Here is a 15,207-nt window from a genome sequence, read left to right on the forward strand (position 1 = left end):
CACACACACACACACACACACACACACACACACACACACACACACACTCTCCCTTTCTCTCATATCTCTCTCTCTCTCCCTTCCTTCCTCAAAAGGCAGCACACGATGAACCAGAGGGAGCCTGTTAAGAGGTGGGGTGTGATCACATCACTCCTCCTCTCAAAGCCAGTAGCTTCCCCCTCCCCTGGAAAAAGAGCCAAAGCCTTTATGGGCACAGCCTGCAGAGCCTTACTATTACATCTGCCTCCTTGTCACATCTCATGGCCTAATCTTTCCTACTCTCCCTCTCACGCCCATCAATACATCACAAGCTACATCAAGCTCAAGGGTGGGGTGACTCAATATCACAAACATGACAATTTTCTCCAATCTAATGTAAAAAGTCAGTGTACTATAATAAAAAATCCTAGTAGGCTTTGTTGTGGAACTTGACGAGTTGATCCTAAAATTAATAAGAGTAAAGAACAACTGCCAAGACAATTTTTAAAAAGAACAAGAATAAAGAAGATCTCTTTCCACATATGAAAACTTAAGAGCTATACAGTAAGATCAGGAGTAGTAATGAACAGTTAGCATTTACTGAGGATTTCCATACTCAAAGCATTGCTCTAAGCATATTACATGTATCACTACACTTAATCCTCAACAATCCTATGAGGTAGGTACCATTATTATTTACTTACAGATAAGAAATATAAGGTGGGGTGGTGGTGGGATGAATTGGGAGACTGGGATTGACATATATATACTAATATGTATAACCTGCTGTATAAAAAAAATAAAATTAAAAAATAAAATGCAATAAAAACCAAAATGCAATATTAAAAAAAAAAGAAGTCTAAGGTACAGGGAGATTAGGTAACTCATTAAAAAAGGCACAAAGCTAACAGGTAATGGCAGCAGAATTTCCACCTGGGCAGTCTGACTAGAGAACCTTTGTTCTTTCCTACCTGCTTCATTAAATCATAATCAAAACAGTGTGTACTGGCTCAGAGATAGACAAATAGACCAATGGAATACAGAGCCCAGAATAGACCCATGAACAAATGGGACCTTGCTCTATAATGGAGATGGACTAACAGTCAGTATAAAAAAGATAAAGGATGAACTAACCAGTAAACAGTGCTGCAGAAATTATCCATAAGGAAAATGACAAACTAAGACCCTGTTACACACAATTTATAAAATTAAACCCAAGATGGATTAAAGACCAAACCATAAGATACAAGAATTAGGTACACTGAAAATAAAAACACTTGTATGAAAAAAACCCCACCATAAACAAAGCAAAAAAACAACCTATGGACTAGAAGAAAATACTTGCAATGTACCTAATAGTCAAAAGATTAGTAAGCAGAATGTATGACAATGTCCACAGAGCAGAAAAAGCCAAATAACCCAACAGAAAAAAAGGAGTGAGGGATAGTAACAAGCTGAAAAACAGAAACTCAAATGGCAAACAAGCGTCTGAAAAGATGCTGGGCTTCATTAGGAATCAGCGAAATGTAAATTAAAGCAACAAGGAATTACCACTTCAGACCTATCAAACTGGTGAAAATGACCAAGTCTGACAATGCAAAGCGCTGATGAGGCCAAAAGAAATGGGAACCGAAATTTTAGCACATAAACTGGCACAGCACTGGAGCAAATAGGTGATGCTTGATAAGGATGACGAGATGATACCCAAAGAAGTTTCACTTCCAGGAACAAGAGAAACTCAGACTCTTGCATAGGGATCTGTGTTTAAGAGTGCTGTCTGCCACGTTGTTTGTAATTGTAAAAAACATAATCAGAAGGAATCAACAGTTCAGCAGCACTGAGCAGGTAAACTGAGCCTTATTCAGTACAAAGGCATATTATAGGTAGTTAACAGGTCTCTATGTATCAACATGGATAAACCTCAAAAATACACTGTTGCATTAAAAAAAAGCAAGCTGCAAAGTAAATGTGCAGTATGACACCATTCATAAGTTTCCTAACAACACAAAGTCAGAACACTTATTCCTTTTTTTAAAAAATCATTTATTTATTTATGGCTGTGTTGGGTCTTCGTTTCTGTGCGAGGGCTTTCTCCAGTTGTGGCAAGCGGGGGCCCCTCTTCATCGCGGTGCGTGGGCCTCTCACCATCGCAGCCTCTCCTGCTGCGGAGCACAGGCTCCAGACGCGCAGGCTCAGTAGTTGTGGCTCACGGGCCTAGCTGCTCCGCGGCATGTGGGATCCTCCCAGACCAGGGCTCAAACCTGTGTCCCCTGCATTGGCAGGCAGACTCCCAACCACACCACCAGGGAAGCCCAGAACACTTATTCTTTATGTATATGTATGCACACATTTTTACAAGTGCAAAAGAACACAAGAAAATGGGGACTTCAGTATCAGGGTACAGGTTATCGCTAAGGAGGAAAGGTGGCAGAAGGAAGGAAGTGGGGGGCTTGAACTGTGAATTTAATTACATTAAATTCTGGGGCAAGTATGGAAAATGCTAACAACTTTTAAACCTGTATGTTGGGTACTTGGATATCTTTTAATATTTTTAATAAATGTTTTATATTTAATGTTTTTATTTTTGAAGTACATAATTTAATTTTTTAAAATTTCACATATCTCATGACGTCTGCCCTGCTTAGTTCAGAGGTGCTGTGAGGATTAAGAGAATGACTTAAATTTAAGTTCTTGGTAAATCATATGGTACTTATCAGACACAAGGATTTTATTTATAATCTGCACTATAAAATTTGCCTTAGAGTCTCATATAGTGTGGTCCATATCAGTGTTATCTTGATTGCTCACATTTTTCATTGGATTTGATTCTGAATGACTCTCGGCTGTCTTCTAAGTTAAATCCAACCTCAAACGACGAAAACCTGCTATCGCTAAAAATATTCATTCAAATCTGTTGTTGTAAGCTTTGAAGGCAACAGTAAAAAAGGAATTCTAAAAGTGTTCTGAGCAATAGCAGCACCAGGAGAACGAGTTTATAGGCTCTCAAAGTGACTATCTGAAAGGGACGATAGCTGAAGTCCATCAGCGACAGAAAACCATCCTCAATATGTTCCTATGCTTCTGGCATTTTCACATTCATAGTTCCCTCTCCCTCCTGAGAGCACAAGTCTACTGAGGACAAGGCAGCATGATGGTTAAAAGAACAGCTCTGCACTTTTCAGGCTGCCTCAGTTCAAATACTGGCTCTGACCTTTGCTAGGTGTATGACCCTCATTTGAGTTATTTAACCTATAATAATACGGGATTTAAAAAGTAATTTTGAAAATTGAGATAACACATATAAAGCACTTAGTCCAGCACCTAGGACAGTAAGACCACAATAAATACTATTACTGCTCCTGCTGTTCTTGTTACCGTTACTATCACTGGCAAGAACTATGTCTATTTCCTTGCTACTGCTTCAGAAGACCTTATGAGTTCAGAGGTCAGCAAATTTTTTTCTTAAAGGGTCAAATAATACTTTTTTTAGGCTTTGCAGGCCACATGGTCTCTGTTGCAACTACTCAACTTTACCGTTGTACCCTGAAAGCAGCTTAGACAATACATAAATGAACAGGTGTAACTGCGTCCCAATAAAACTTTATTTACAACAACAATCAGCTGGCCAAATCTGATCCATGGGCAAGTTTGCTGACCCCAATCTATGCTGTCTGCATATGATCTCCATATACTGCATATTCTTCCATGGATGATACAAAATGTTGTCAGATTAAAAAGCTATTACTCCTACAGGGACTTCCCTGGTGGTGCAGTGGTTAAGAATCCGCCTGCCAATGCAGGGGACACAGGTTCAAGCCCTGGTCCGGGAAGATCCCACATGCCATGGAGCAACTAAGCCCATGTGCCACGGCTACCGAGCCTGAGCTCTAGAGCCCACGAGCCACAACTACTGAGCCCATGTGCCACAACTACTGAAGCCTGCGTGCCTACAGCCTGTGCTCTGCAACAAGAGAAGCCACCACAATGAGAAGCCCGCTCACTGCAACGAAGAGTAGCCCCTGCTCGCTGCAACTAGAGAAAGCCTGTGCGCAAAAACAAAGACCCAACGCAGCCAAAAATAAATCAATAAATAAATGGAAAAAAGAAGTTATTACTCCTACAATATAGTAACACGCACTTCTTTTTCTCCTCCTCCCTGTTCTATTCTCTATGACTGACTTGGCAGCCCTATAAGTACCCAGGAGACACTAAAAAGTGACTGAAGTTCAGAAAGCTTATCAAAGGCCATAAAAAAGCTTCACCACAGCATACGTTTGGTACAGATGTTAAGCCTTTATAACTGACCAAAAGCTAGTGGCTTTCCCAAAAGGAGCTCTAAGAAATAAGCAAAATTATATGAAAAAGCCAGGTTTTCTTTTCAGTCTTAGTTTCTTTTCTGCCCTCGTTTTCTAATTTGCTGTAGGAAAAGAGTAATAAGGAAATAAAGAATATACTGCTGTTTCTTTAAACATATTTATAATTAATTCATAAATCCCGTTCCGGCTCCACAATTAACAGGAGCTCTCTAAAGATCACTGGAAATCACATCTAGCATATTCCTTCCAGCGGCCTCTGTCTGTTGAAGGGTCCAGCCTTCCAAGTTGCCTCGCACCCCACTTCCATCCCTTGAGCTGCAGGGAGGGCCCAGCAGAGAGGCAGCAGCATGACGGTCAGCTTTCTGTTTGGGAGTCTGACCCCACCTGCCCAAGCTCCCATTGTGGGTATGGTGCCTGACGACGTGGACAGAGGACACCAAAGCCCGAGTCTGCTGGACTCACCTGCAGCTGGAGGCTCCGGGCCCTGTGCTTCACAGCTGAGGCATGGAGGGCACGGCCCAGGTGAACCTGTCCCAGTTGCCGTCTCCACGTGCTCCACCACACCCTGTCAGAGAGCAAATCAAAGATGGGACCAGTCAGAGCGAGGCCAGCCAGAAAAGAGAAGGGCAGTGAGGGCTGGGCCTCAGACCCTGAGCTCAAGTCCCTCTCCCTAAACAGCCAAGAAACAGTCCTAGAGCTGCCAGTTAAGGGTTGGAAACGGATGGTTCCTAAGGTCAGATCCAGCCTTAGACACTACAGACACGCTGGAACTGAGCTTTTAAGACACTGCCATTTGGGACACCAGAGGACCACTGGGAACAATGCACAGTGGAATCAGTCCTATTATAAAGCAGCTCATTGCTACACACACCTGACTTTCAGAGTGGACTAACACCCTCCGATGTGTGGACAATGCTGCTGAGATGCAGCGCAAGGCAGCAGTTAAGAGCATGAGCTTTGGCATCAGAGAGGTGGGTGGGTGAGCCCTAGTTCTGCTAATTACAACTTATACAGTAAGTCTCAGAAAGGTTGAGTAACTTGCCTGAGCTCATATATCTTAATCTGTGCAATAACAGTATTTCATAGTTTATGGCAAGGATTAAATGAGACACTTTACATTAAAAAATTAACACACACAGAAACTTAACACAGGGTTTTCTAGTAAGTACTCAATTAGTGTTACTTATGATTTGGTGAAAACCTGATCTCAATGTTGAACAAGTTATCAATAAATATTTATTAGGTATCAATTATGTTCAAAACATTGTTTTTGGGTTTTTTAAAAAATACTTATTTATTTGGCTGATTGGGTCTTAGTTGCGGCGCGCGAGCTTCTGTCTAGTTGTGGCGCGCAGGCTCCAGAGTGTGTGGTTTTAGTTGCCCCGCGGAATGTAGGATCTTAGTTCCCCAAGCAGGGATCAAACCCACGTCCCCTGCATTGGAAGGCAGATTCTTAACCACTGGACTACCAGGGAAATCCCCAAAACATTGTTTTAAGGTGGGTTTTTATGCTGGTTTTCCAGTAGCATAAAGCAAAGCTGAGGTAAAGTGAACGCTGCTGATCTGTAGGGCAATGGAGCACACTCACCACAAAGTACTCCGCTGTCTAAACTCCAGGGCAGTGGTCTGCATCCGAAGTTTGGTCCTACGAAAGACCACGTAGATCAACCAGGACTTCCAGGCCTGTCGCATCTTTTGTTCTGCATCTAGATGGCACCAAAGAGATTTTCAAAATGGGGCTGGGGGAGATGGATCACTCTGGGTTAAGACAAAAGTTCAAAAGCTCTGACATCCCTCCTTTGAATATCTAAATTCCTCCAGTCTTCTAGTGCCCTCTGCTGGAAAACTTGTGAAGCTCTACAAAATTAATAAGGATGCAGGATGTGAAGAATGGTTATATAAGTGATAACATTTACAAAACTTTTAAAGGAAAATCAGTGTACTGCACTGTTCAGAAATCTTTTATTTTAAAAGTCCTTTTTTTTAAAGTTATATTCTGCAATATGTACACATGAAATAACAGAGGAAGCAGAGAAGTGAATGTGGATATGGATATATGTGAGTCGATAATTATTGGAAGCTGGATGATGGGTACACGGAAGTTCATTATTCTACCTTTCCATTTTATAGATATTTTTAAATTTCCATAATATAAAGTTAAAGAAGTCATGTTATAAAATTTGCCGTTTGAAACAATAATTGTAAAGTAGAATAAGCAAGACAAAAGGAAAGGATACTATCTGTATCTGTTTGAGAAACAGAATAAGAAGGACCAGTAATGATCCTGGAGGAAAGAGAATTTACTAAATATGGGAGGCACAAAAGTCCATAGGTCTCCCTTTGTGGTAAATTCCATTTTCATTATGAAAGTCATCACTGACGACATAAGTTTCTTTTATTTTTAGAACACAAAGGAGAAAATAAAATTCTGTAAAACATTTTGAGGACATTCTCCAAAATGTGGTCAGGATGACTAGAGCTATACTTTATATTTCATAGTTGTTGACAAGTCAAGTCAAAATATGAAAAAGAATTTAACATGCAGCTTCTCTGGGCCCACCTCAGACCCCATGAATCAGCACACCTCGGGCAACAAGGACTAGTATGGTGCTGTAGCTTAGAGTTTAGGCTCCTGAGTAAGATAAGCTGGGCCTGAGTACTGACCTTGTCACTGAGCTAAGTAACCTCACACCAGTCCCTCATCTGCAAAATGGTGCTTCCCTTCAAGGTATGTTTGCAAAGAGTAAACGTTATCTATAAAAAGAAGAAAATAAATCCAAGGAGATAAAAGAAGAGGTACTTATAATATTCTGGGGAAAGAGATGAGGCTTAATCTCAGGCATTGGCAAAGAAAAGATGAGTGCAAGGGACACCTCAGGGAGGCATGTTTTAAGAGAAGATAACTAAATGCTGTTACGACGAAGCCATTCGTAAGGTTTCTTGCTTAGCTAGGAAAAGTAGGAAGAGCAGGTCTAAACGGGGAGCAGTGGACAAGCTTTACTGGGGACTTGCTGAGTTTGAGGTGCCTATAGGGCATTCATGTGAAATGGCTATGAGAAACAGCAGGCTGCATTATCATTTTGAAAGTTAGTGCCTTTTTTCCCTTAGGCTCCCCACATGGGTTTCTGGGTTCAACTCAAGGAATCAGACACTGACCAGAGCTAAACTGTCCACAAGATCACTAAGGGACAACCTGGACAAAGAAGATCAGAAGTAAGCACTGCAGTGTGACACATGGCAGCAAGACAGACAACAGTCCCAAGTGCTGCGAGAGAAACACAGCCAGAACACTGCACCAGCAGGGCAGGAACAGCCAGTTCACACAAATCATGCTTAAGTGAGTGGTAGGTGCCAAAACCATGCCATATAGAGAAAACCATAGGGATATGATCACACAGGAGTTCCTGCTCAGAGATCACACATCCTAGAAAACAGGAAAGGGAATCGAACAAGTCTTCCCTTTGACTTGGAGTTATTCTCTCTCAGAGACAATGTACTCATCCTTCACAACAGCTTCTGAGCTTAATGGTGAGAAACTCAAAAGCTTTTCCACTAATCAAGTATAAGGCAAGGATGACCCCTCTCACTCCCTTTCAACATCATATTAGAAGTTCTAGCTAATGCAACTAGACAAAAGCAATAAAAGGTATACAGGTTGGGAAGGAAGAAATAAAACTGTCTTTGTTTGCAAATGACATGACTGTCTATGTAAAGAAGCCAAAAAGAATTGACAAAAAACTCCTGGAACTAATAAGCAATTCATAGCAAGGCTGCAGGATGCAAGGTTACTATACAAAAGTCAACTGATTTCCTATATACCAGCAATGAACAAGTGGATTTTGAAATTAAAAATACACCACCATTCACAGTAGCACTCAAAAAAATGAAATATTTAGGTATAAATCTAACAAAACATATATGAAATCTGTGTGAGGAAACTACAAAACTGTGATGAAAGACATAAAAGAAGAACTAAATAAACGGGGAGAGAGTCCATGTTCAGGATAGGAAGACTCAATATTGTCAAGATGTCAGTTCTTCCCAACGTGATTTACAGAGTCAATGCAACCCCAACCAAAATCCCAGCAAGTTATCCTGTGGATATCACAAAATGATTATAACATTTATATGGAGGCAAAAGACATGGAATACCCAACACAATATTAAAGAAGGAGGCTGGAGGACTGATACGACCTGAGTTGAAGAATTACTATAAAGCTACAGTAACCAAAACAGCGTGATATTGACAAAAGAAGTGACAGATCAGTGGAACACAGCAGAGAGCCTGGCAACAGACACACATAAATATAGTCAACTTATCTTTGACGAAGGAGCAAAGGAATACAGTGGAGCAAAGATAGTCTTTTTAACAAATGGTATAGGAACAACTGGACATCCACATGCAAAAAAGACACAGACCTTACACCCTTCATAAAAATTAACTCAAAATGGATCACAGACCTAAATGTAAAACACAAAACTATAAAACTTCTAGATGATAAAGTAAGAGAAAACCTAGATGACCCTGGGTATGGTGATGACTTTTTAGATACAACACCAAAGGCACCATCCATGAAAGAAAAGATTGATAAGCTGGACTTCATTAAAATTAAAAACTGCTGCTCTGCAGAAGACAATGTCAAGAGAATGAGAAGACAAGCCACAGAGTGGAAGAAAATATTTGCAAAAGACACATCTGACAAAGGATTATTACCCAAAATATACAAAGAACTCTTAAAACTCAACAAGAAAACAAACAATCCAATTAAAAATAGGCAAAAGAACTTAATCGACACCTCACCAAAGAAAATACACCCTAATGTAAACTATGGACTTTGAGTGATTATGATGTGTCAGTATAAGTTCACCAGCTGTAACAAATGTACCACACTGATGCGGGATGCTGATAATGGGAGAGGCTATGTATGTGTTGGGGAGTGGGTGTATGGGCAATTACTACCTTCCCCTCAACTTTGCTGTGAACCTAAAACTGCTCTTAAAAAATAAAATCTTAATAAAGGAAAAACAAGACAAATAAACGGAGGGATTTTCTTTAGACGTGTACTTCCTTTTCTCACCATGATCCTCGGCTCTCAGGTACCTGTTCCTCATCTCCCGCTGCTGATGCACGTAGGTCTTCCAGGTTTGGAACATCAGGTTATACAAGTAATATCTGAGGAGCCAAAAAAGCAAATAGCGTTTCTTTAAAACAAAATAACTCCTAATCCGACATACCCAGTCCGTTCTGTACTTAGGAGAAATTAACAGGAACACTTCTGACACAAAAAAGCCAATCTATATCCTAAGCTAAAATTGAAGTGTCGTTCTCCACACCTTATATTATTACCAAGGAAAAAAGATGTGAATTATCCTAGAATAACTTCACCTTCAGCACCCACAAAGCTGTGGCATTTGGAATGACAGTCATATCTCAATCATCCACACCATGTAAAACATAACCTCTCCTTTGCACTAAAACACAGTCAATGTTCTCCTTTGTCTTTTCTGTCTCAATGCATACATTATACACATTAAGTCTGTCAGTCCCAGGGCTTCCCTGGTGGCGCAGTGGTTAAGAATCCACCTGCCAATGCAGGGAACACAAGTTCGAGCCCTGGTCCAGGAAGATCCCACATGCCGCAGAGCAACTAAGCCTGTGCGCCACAACTACTGAGCCTGTGCTCCAGAGCCGGCAAGCCACAACTACTGAAGCCCACGCTCTGCAACAAGAGAATCCACTGCAATGAGAAGCCTGCACCGCAAGGAAGAGTAGCCCCTCCTCGCTGCAACTAGAGAAAGCCGCGCACAGCAAAGAACCAAAAGGCACCCAAAAAAAAAAAAAAAAAAAAAAGACTGTCAGTCCCTCTATATCTTCACTATCCCATTTCCTAAAACTTGATTTCATACTCTGTCAGCTTCTTAGAACGATTCAGCGATGTCTGTATTTATGGATATCTGAAATATCCATAAATCAGAAACCCTGCCCCGAAGAGCTTAAAGACATGATTATAATGAGTGAATACCATTTGAAAAAGACACAATGTATACGACATACTAAGTTTTTACTTTAAAAAAGGTATAGGGCTTCCCTGGTGGCGCAGTGGTTGAGAGTCCGCCTGCTGATGCAGGGGACACGGTTTCATGCCCCAGTCCGGGAAGATCCCACATGCCGCGGAGCGGCTAGGCCCATGAGCCATGGCCGCTGAGCCTGCGCGTCCGGAGCCTGTGCTCCACAACGGGAGAGGTCACAACAGTGAGAGGCCCGTGTACCGCAAAATAAGATGTATAAAAATATGTATGTGATGTAATTCCCAATTTTTACTTTTTCTTCCACTTATCTTTGGGAATACAAATGTCAAAGATTAAGAGTTTCTTCTCTCTACTGCTAAAAAAATAAATTTTTAAAGTTTTTTCTATTTGTATTTTCTTAATGTTCTATATTGGGCATATATTTTCTCCCAATCAATACAAATTAAAACAACTTTATTATTTTAAAACACAGAATTAGAAATTATACAGAAGTGAGAGTCAGTGAGAAAAACATATTCAAATCATTAGCATGATCATTACATAATGATTACTTGAATTAGAGGGGTATCTCTGTGTATATGTGCTCACATGCACACAGTATTGTGTGCTTGGGCTTAATTTAGGACTTTGATCTTGCTTACTCTAAAAAGAATTTGAAAAAATACAGAAAATAATCCAAAACTCTTCTCGTTGCAAGGATGGTCCAACCTCCACAAACTCAATCAATGTGATACCTCACATAACAGAATGAAAGAAAAGAACCATATGATCATCAGTATCTCAATATAATAAAGGCCACATATGATAAGCCCACAGGTAACATCATGCTCAATGGAGAAAGGCTGAAAGCTTTTCCTCTAAAATCAGGAACAGGACAAAGGTGCCCACTCTCACCACTCCTACTTAACATAGTACTGGGAGTCCTAGCCAGAGCAATTGGGCAAAAAAAAAAAAAAAAAAAAAAAAAAGAAAGAAAAGGCATTGGAATTGGAAAGGAAGAAGTAAAACTGTCTTTATTTGCAGATGCCATGATTTTACATACAGAAACTCCTAGAGACTCAACCAAAAAATTGTTAGATCTAATCAATGAACTCAGTAAAATCATAGGATATAAAATTAACGTAAAAAGCTAAGTAGCAATTCTATACAGTAACAACAAATTATCTGAAAAAGAAATAAATCAATCTCATTTACAATAGCATCAAAAATAACAAAATGCTTAGGAATAAATTTAACCAAGGAGGTGAAAGGTCTCTACTCTGAGAACTACAAGACATTAATGAAAGAAATCAAAGAAGACAAATAAATGGAAAGGTATTCCATGTTCATGAACTGGAAAAATATTGTTAAAATGTTAGTACTACCAAAAGCCAACTATAGACTCAATGCAATCCCTATCAAGATTCCAATGGCATGTTTACAAAAGTAGAAAAAACAATCCTAAAATTTATGTGGAACCACAAAAGACCCCAAACAGTCAAAGCAATCCAGAGAAAGAACAAAGCAGGAGGCATCACACTTCCTGTTTTCAAGCTATAGTATATTATGGCATGGGAATAAAAACAAAGAGACTAATGGAATAGAGTTGAGAGCCCCAAAATTAACCCAAGTATATACCGTCACCTAATATTTGACAAGGGAGCCAAGAATATTCAATGCAAAAAAGACAGTCTCTTCAATAAATGGTGCTGGGAAAACTGGATATTCACATGTAAAACAATGAAACTAGATTCATATCTAACACCACTCATTAACTAGAAATGGATTAAAGACTTAAATGCAAGACCTGAAACCATGAAATTCCTAGAAGAAAATATAGGAAAAAAGCTCCTTCACATAAGTCTTAGCAATGATTTTTTTGGATATGACACCTAAAGCACGAGCAACAAAATAAAAAATAAACAAGTGGGACTACAGCAAACCAAAAGACTTATGCACAGCAAAAGACGCAGCCAACAAAGTGACAATGACAACCTACAAAATGGGAAAAAAATATTTGCAACCCATATAACTGATAAGGAATTAATATCCAAAATATATGAAGAACTCATATAACCCAATAGCAAAAAAAACCCAAATAATCCAATTTAAAAGTGGGCAAAGGACCTAAACAGACATTTTTCCAAAGGAGATATACAAATGGCCAACAGGTACATGAAAAGATGCTCAATACTACTAGTCATTAGGAAAATATAAATCAAAATCACAATGAGATCAAAATCACCGCACACCTGTTAAAATGGCCATTGTCAAAAAGACAAAATAGAATTATAATGTGCACCTAAATTTATATAATGTTATAAACCAATTTTACCTCAATTAAAAAAAGGAAAAGTAGGAAATTAGGTCTCCAAAAAATAAGACATAAAAAAGAAAAAAAAAAGACAAGAGAGAACAAACGCTGGTGAGGATATGGAGAAAAGGGAACCTTGTGGACTGTTGGTAGGACTGTAAATTGGTATAGCCACCAAGGAAAACAGTATGCAGGATCTTTAAAAAATTAAAAATAGAACTACCAGACAATCCAGCAATCCCACTTCTGGGAATATATCCAAAGGAAACAAAAACACTAACTTGAAAAGATATCTGCACCACCATGTTCACAGCAGCATTATTTACAATAGCCACGACAGGGAAACAACCTAAGTGTCCAAAGGTGGATGAATGGGTAAAGTTGTGGTATCTATATACAATGGAATTTACTCAGTCATTAAAAAATGAGGAAACCCCATAAAAACATATACATTAAAAAAAAAGAGGGGGCTTCCCTGGTGGCACAGTGGTTGAGAGTCCGCCTGCCGATGCAGGGGACACGGGTTTGTGCCCGGGTTCGGGAGGATCCCACATGCCGCGGAGTGGCTGGGCCCGTGAGCCATGGCCGCTGAGCCTGTGCGTCCAAAGCCTGTGCTCCGGAACGGGAGAGGCCACAACAGTGAGAGGCCCACATACCGCAAAAAAAAAAAAGAGGAAACCCTGCCATTTGCGACAACATGGATGGGCCTTGAGGGCATTAGGCTAAGTGAAATATATCAGACAGAGAAAGACAAATACTATATGATCTTACTTATATGTGGAATCTTAAAAAAAAAACAACAAAAAACTCAGAAAAAGATCAGATTTGTGGTTACCAGAGGCCGGGTGGGTTGGGGGAGGCAGTCAAAAGGTACAAACTTCCAGTTATGAGACAAAGAGGTTCTAGGGATGTAATGTACAACATGATGACTATAGTTACCACTGCTGTATGATATATATGAAAGTTGTTAAGACAGTAAATCCTAGAAGTTCTCATTACAAGGAGAAAATTTTTTTCTTTTTTTTCCCCCTTTTCTTTTTTTTTTTTGCGGTACGCGGGCCCCTCACCGTTGCGGCCTCTCCCGCTGCGGAGCACAGGCTCCGGATGCGCAGGCTCAGCGGCCATGGCTCACGGGCCCAGCCACTCCATGGCATGTGGGATCCTCCCGGACCGGGGCACGAACCCGTGTCCCCTGCATCGGCAGGCGGACTCCCAACCACTGTGCCACCAGGGAAGCCCTCCCCTTTTCTTTTTATTGTATCTATATGAGATGATAAACATTAGCTAAACTTATTGTGGTAATCATTTCATAATATGTAAGTCAAACCTTTATTCTGTACACCTGAAACTCATACAGTAATTAATATATGTCAATTATATCTCAATAAAACCAGAAAAAAAATTTCTATCCTTCTGACCAGAAACATGCCAACAAGTAATTATTTGATAACGTGTATCAGTAAAATTAAAGTAATGTAACATGAAATCCTACCTATAGTGACAGTCAGCTCGAACACGGAGTTTCCACTCTCGATGGGAAACCCACCACTCTTCTTTCCATTCTTCAAAGACCTTCTGCAGAATTCTTTGCTCATAGTAAAACCTAGGGCAATGAAAAAAAAAAACCAGAGACATAACTGACAATGTTGGAGCTGATATCTATTCCCAAATCACCGTTTCATATGGCCATTGCTTTCTCACAGAAAAGTGTGGTTCATTATTTGATAACACCAAAATAGATTAAAAATAGACATATACAACTTTTTCAGATCAAAACGTTAGAACTACTTAAACTAGAAATGAGGCTAAAAAATTTTATACTCTAGATCTTACCAATTAAAGAGGTGAAAGTAAAAAAATCTGACTTTTCAAATACCATAAGTGAGTTGAGAATTAACATTCTCAATTTTTTTCATTCACCAGACTAAAAAATATATTTGATTAGTAAAAGATAGTAGCTACACTTCTCATTTACATACCCAGGAGATTAAAAGTTATAAAATAAGCAAATGCCTAATGGTATTCCTAGGACTTAACAGAATATATTAGTTTAACTGAAATCTGACTAGGGGAGTGATAACAAGAGCAAAAGAGAAGAGAGAATAAGAAGGGAAAAAGCTATTAAGAAAGAAAGCAGCAGGGCAGTGAGACTGTGCTGATGCTAACAGGCATGGTCAAGAAGACTGGTAACTCAGGAACTCTGGCCTATCAGTCACTCCAAATTTCTTTTCATGGTTCTGTAGGTTACTAACATGTCCTTCATCCTCACCCACTCACAGGTTTTAAAAAACTGGCTGGCAAAAATATACATAGAGAAATTCACCTCCCAATGTTTATTGCAGCACTATTTACAACAGCCAAGACATGGGACTTCCTGGTGGTCCAGTGGGTAGGGCTCCATGCTCCCAATGCAGGGGGCCTAGGTTTGATCCCTGATTGGGGAATTAGATTCCACATGCTGCAACTAAAAGCCTGCATGCCGCAACAAAGATCCAGCATGCCGCAACTAAGACCCTTCGCAGCCTCAATAAATATTTTAAAAAACAAAAAAAGCAATAGCCAAGACATGGAAGTAACCTAAATGTCCAA

General features: G+C 39.8%; 1 protein-coding gene across 12 annotated transcripts in view; it reads right to left on the minus strand.

The window, feature by feature from the left end:
* Positions 1 to 15,207, minus strand: part of SFI1 (SFI1 centrin binding protein) — an 84,832-nt gene that overhangs the window by 40,276 nt on the left and 29,349 nt on the right. For 10 of the 12 annotated variants that reach the window (XM_029233552.1, XM_029233598.1, XM_029233570.1 and 7 more), the window contains 4 exons: positions 14,111 to 14,221; positions 9,374 to 9,468; positions 5,884 to 6,001; positions 4,758 to 4,860 (listed from right to left, as the gene is read on the minus strand). In XM_029233552.1, the coding sequence (XP_029089385.1) occupies positions 4,758 to 4,860; positions 5,884 to 6,001; positions 9,374 to 9,468; positions 14,111 to 14,221 (427 nt within the window). Of the gene's footprint in view, positions 1 to 4,757; positions 4,861 to 5,883; positions 6,002 to 9,373; positions 9,469 to 14,110; positions 14,222 to 15,207 lie in introns of those variants that run through there. The other 2 variants (XM_029233614.1, XM_029233623.1) reach the window with 2 other exon arrangements.

This window comes from Monodon monoceros, unplaced genomic scaffold (assembly GCF_005190385.1).
Source record: "Monodon monoceros isolate NGI ecotype Baffin Bay Population unplaced genomic scaffold, NGI_Narwhal_1 Super_Scaffold_1, whole genome shotgun sequence".
Classification (NCBI taxonomy): domain Eukaryota; kingdom Metazoa; phylum Chordata; class Mammalia; order Artiodactyla; family Monodontidae; genus Monodon; species Monodon monoceros.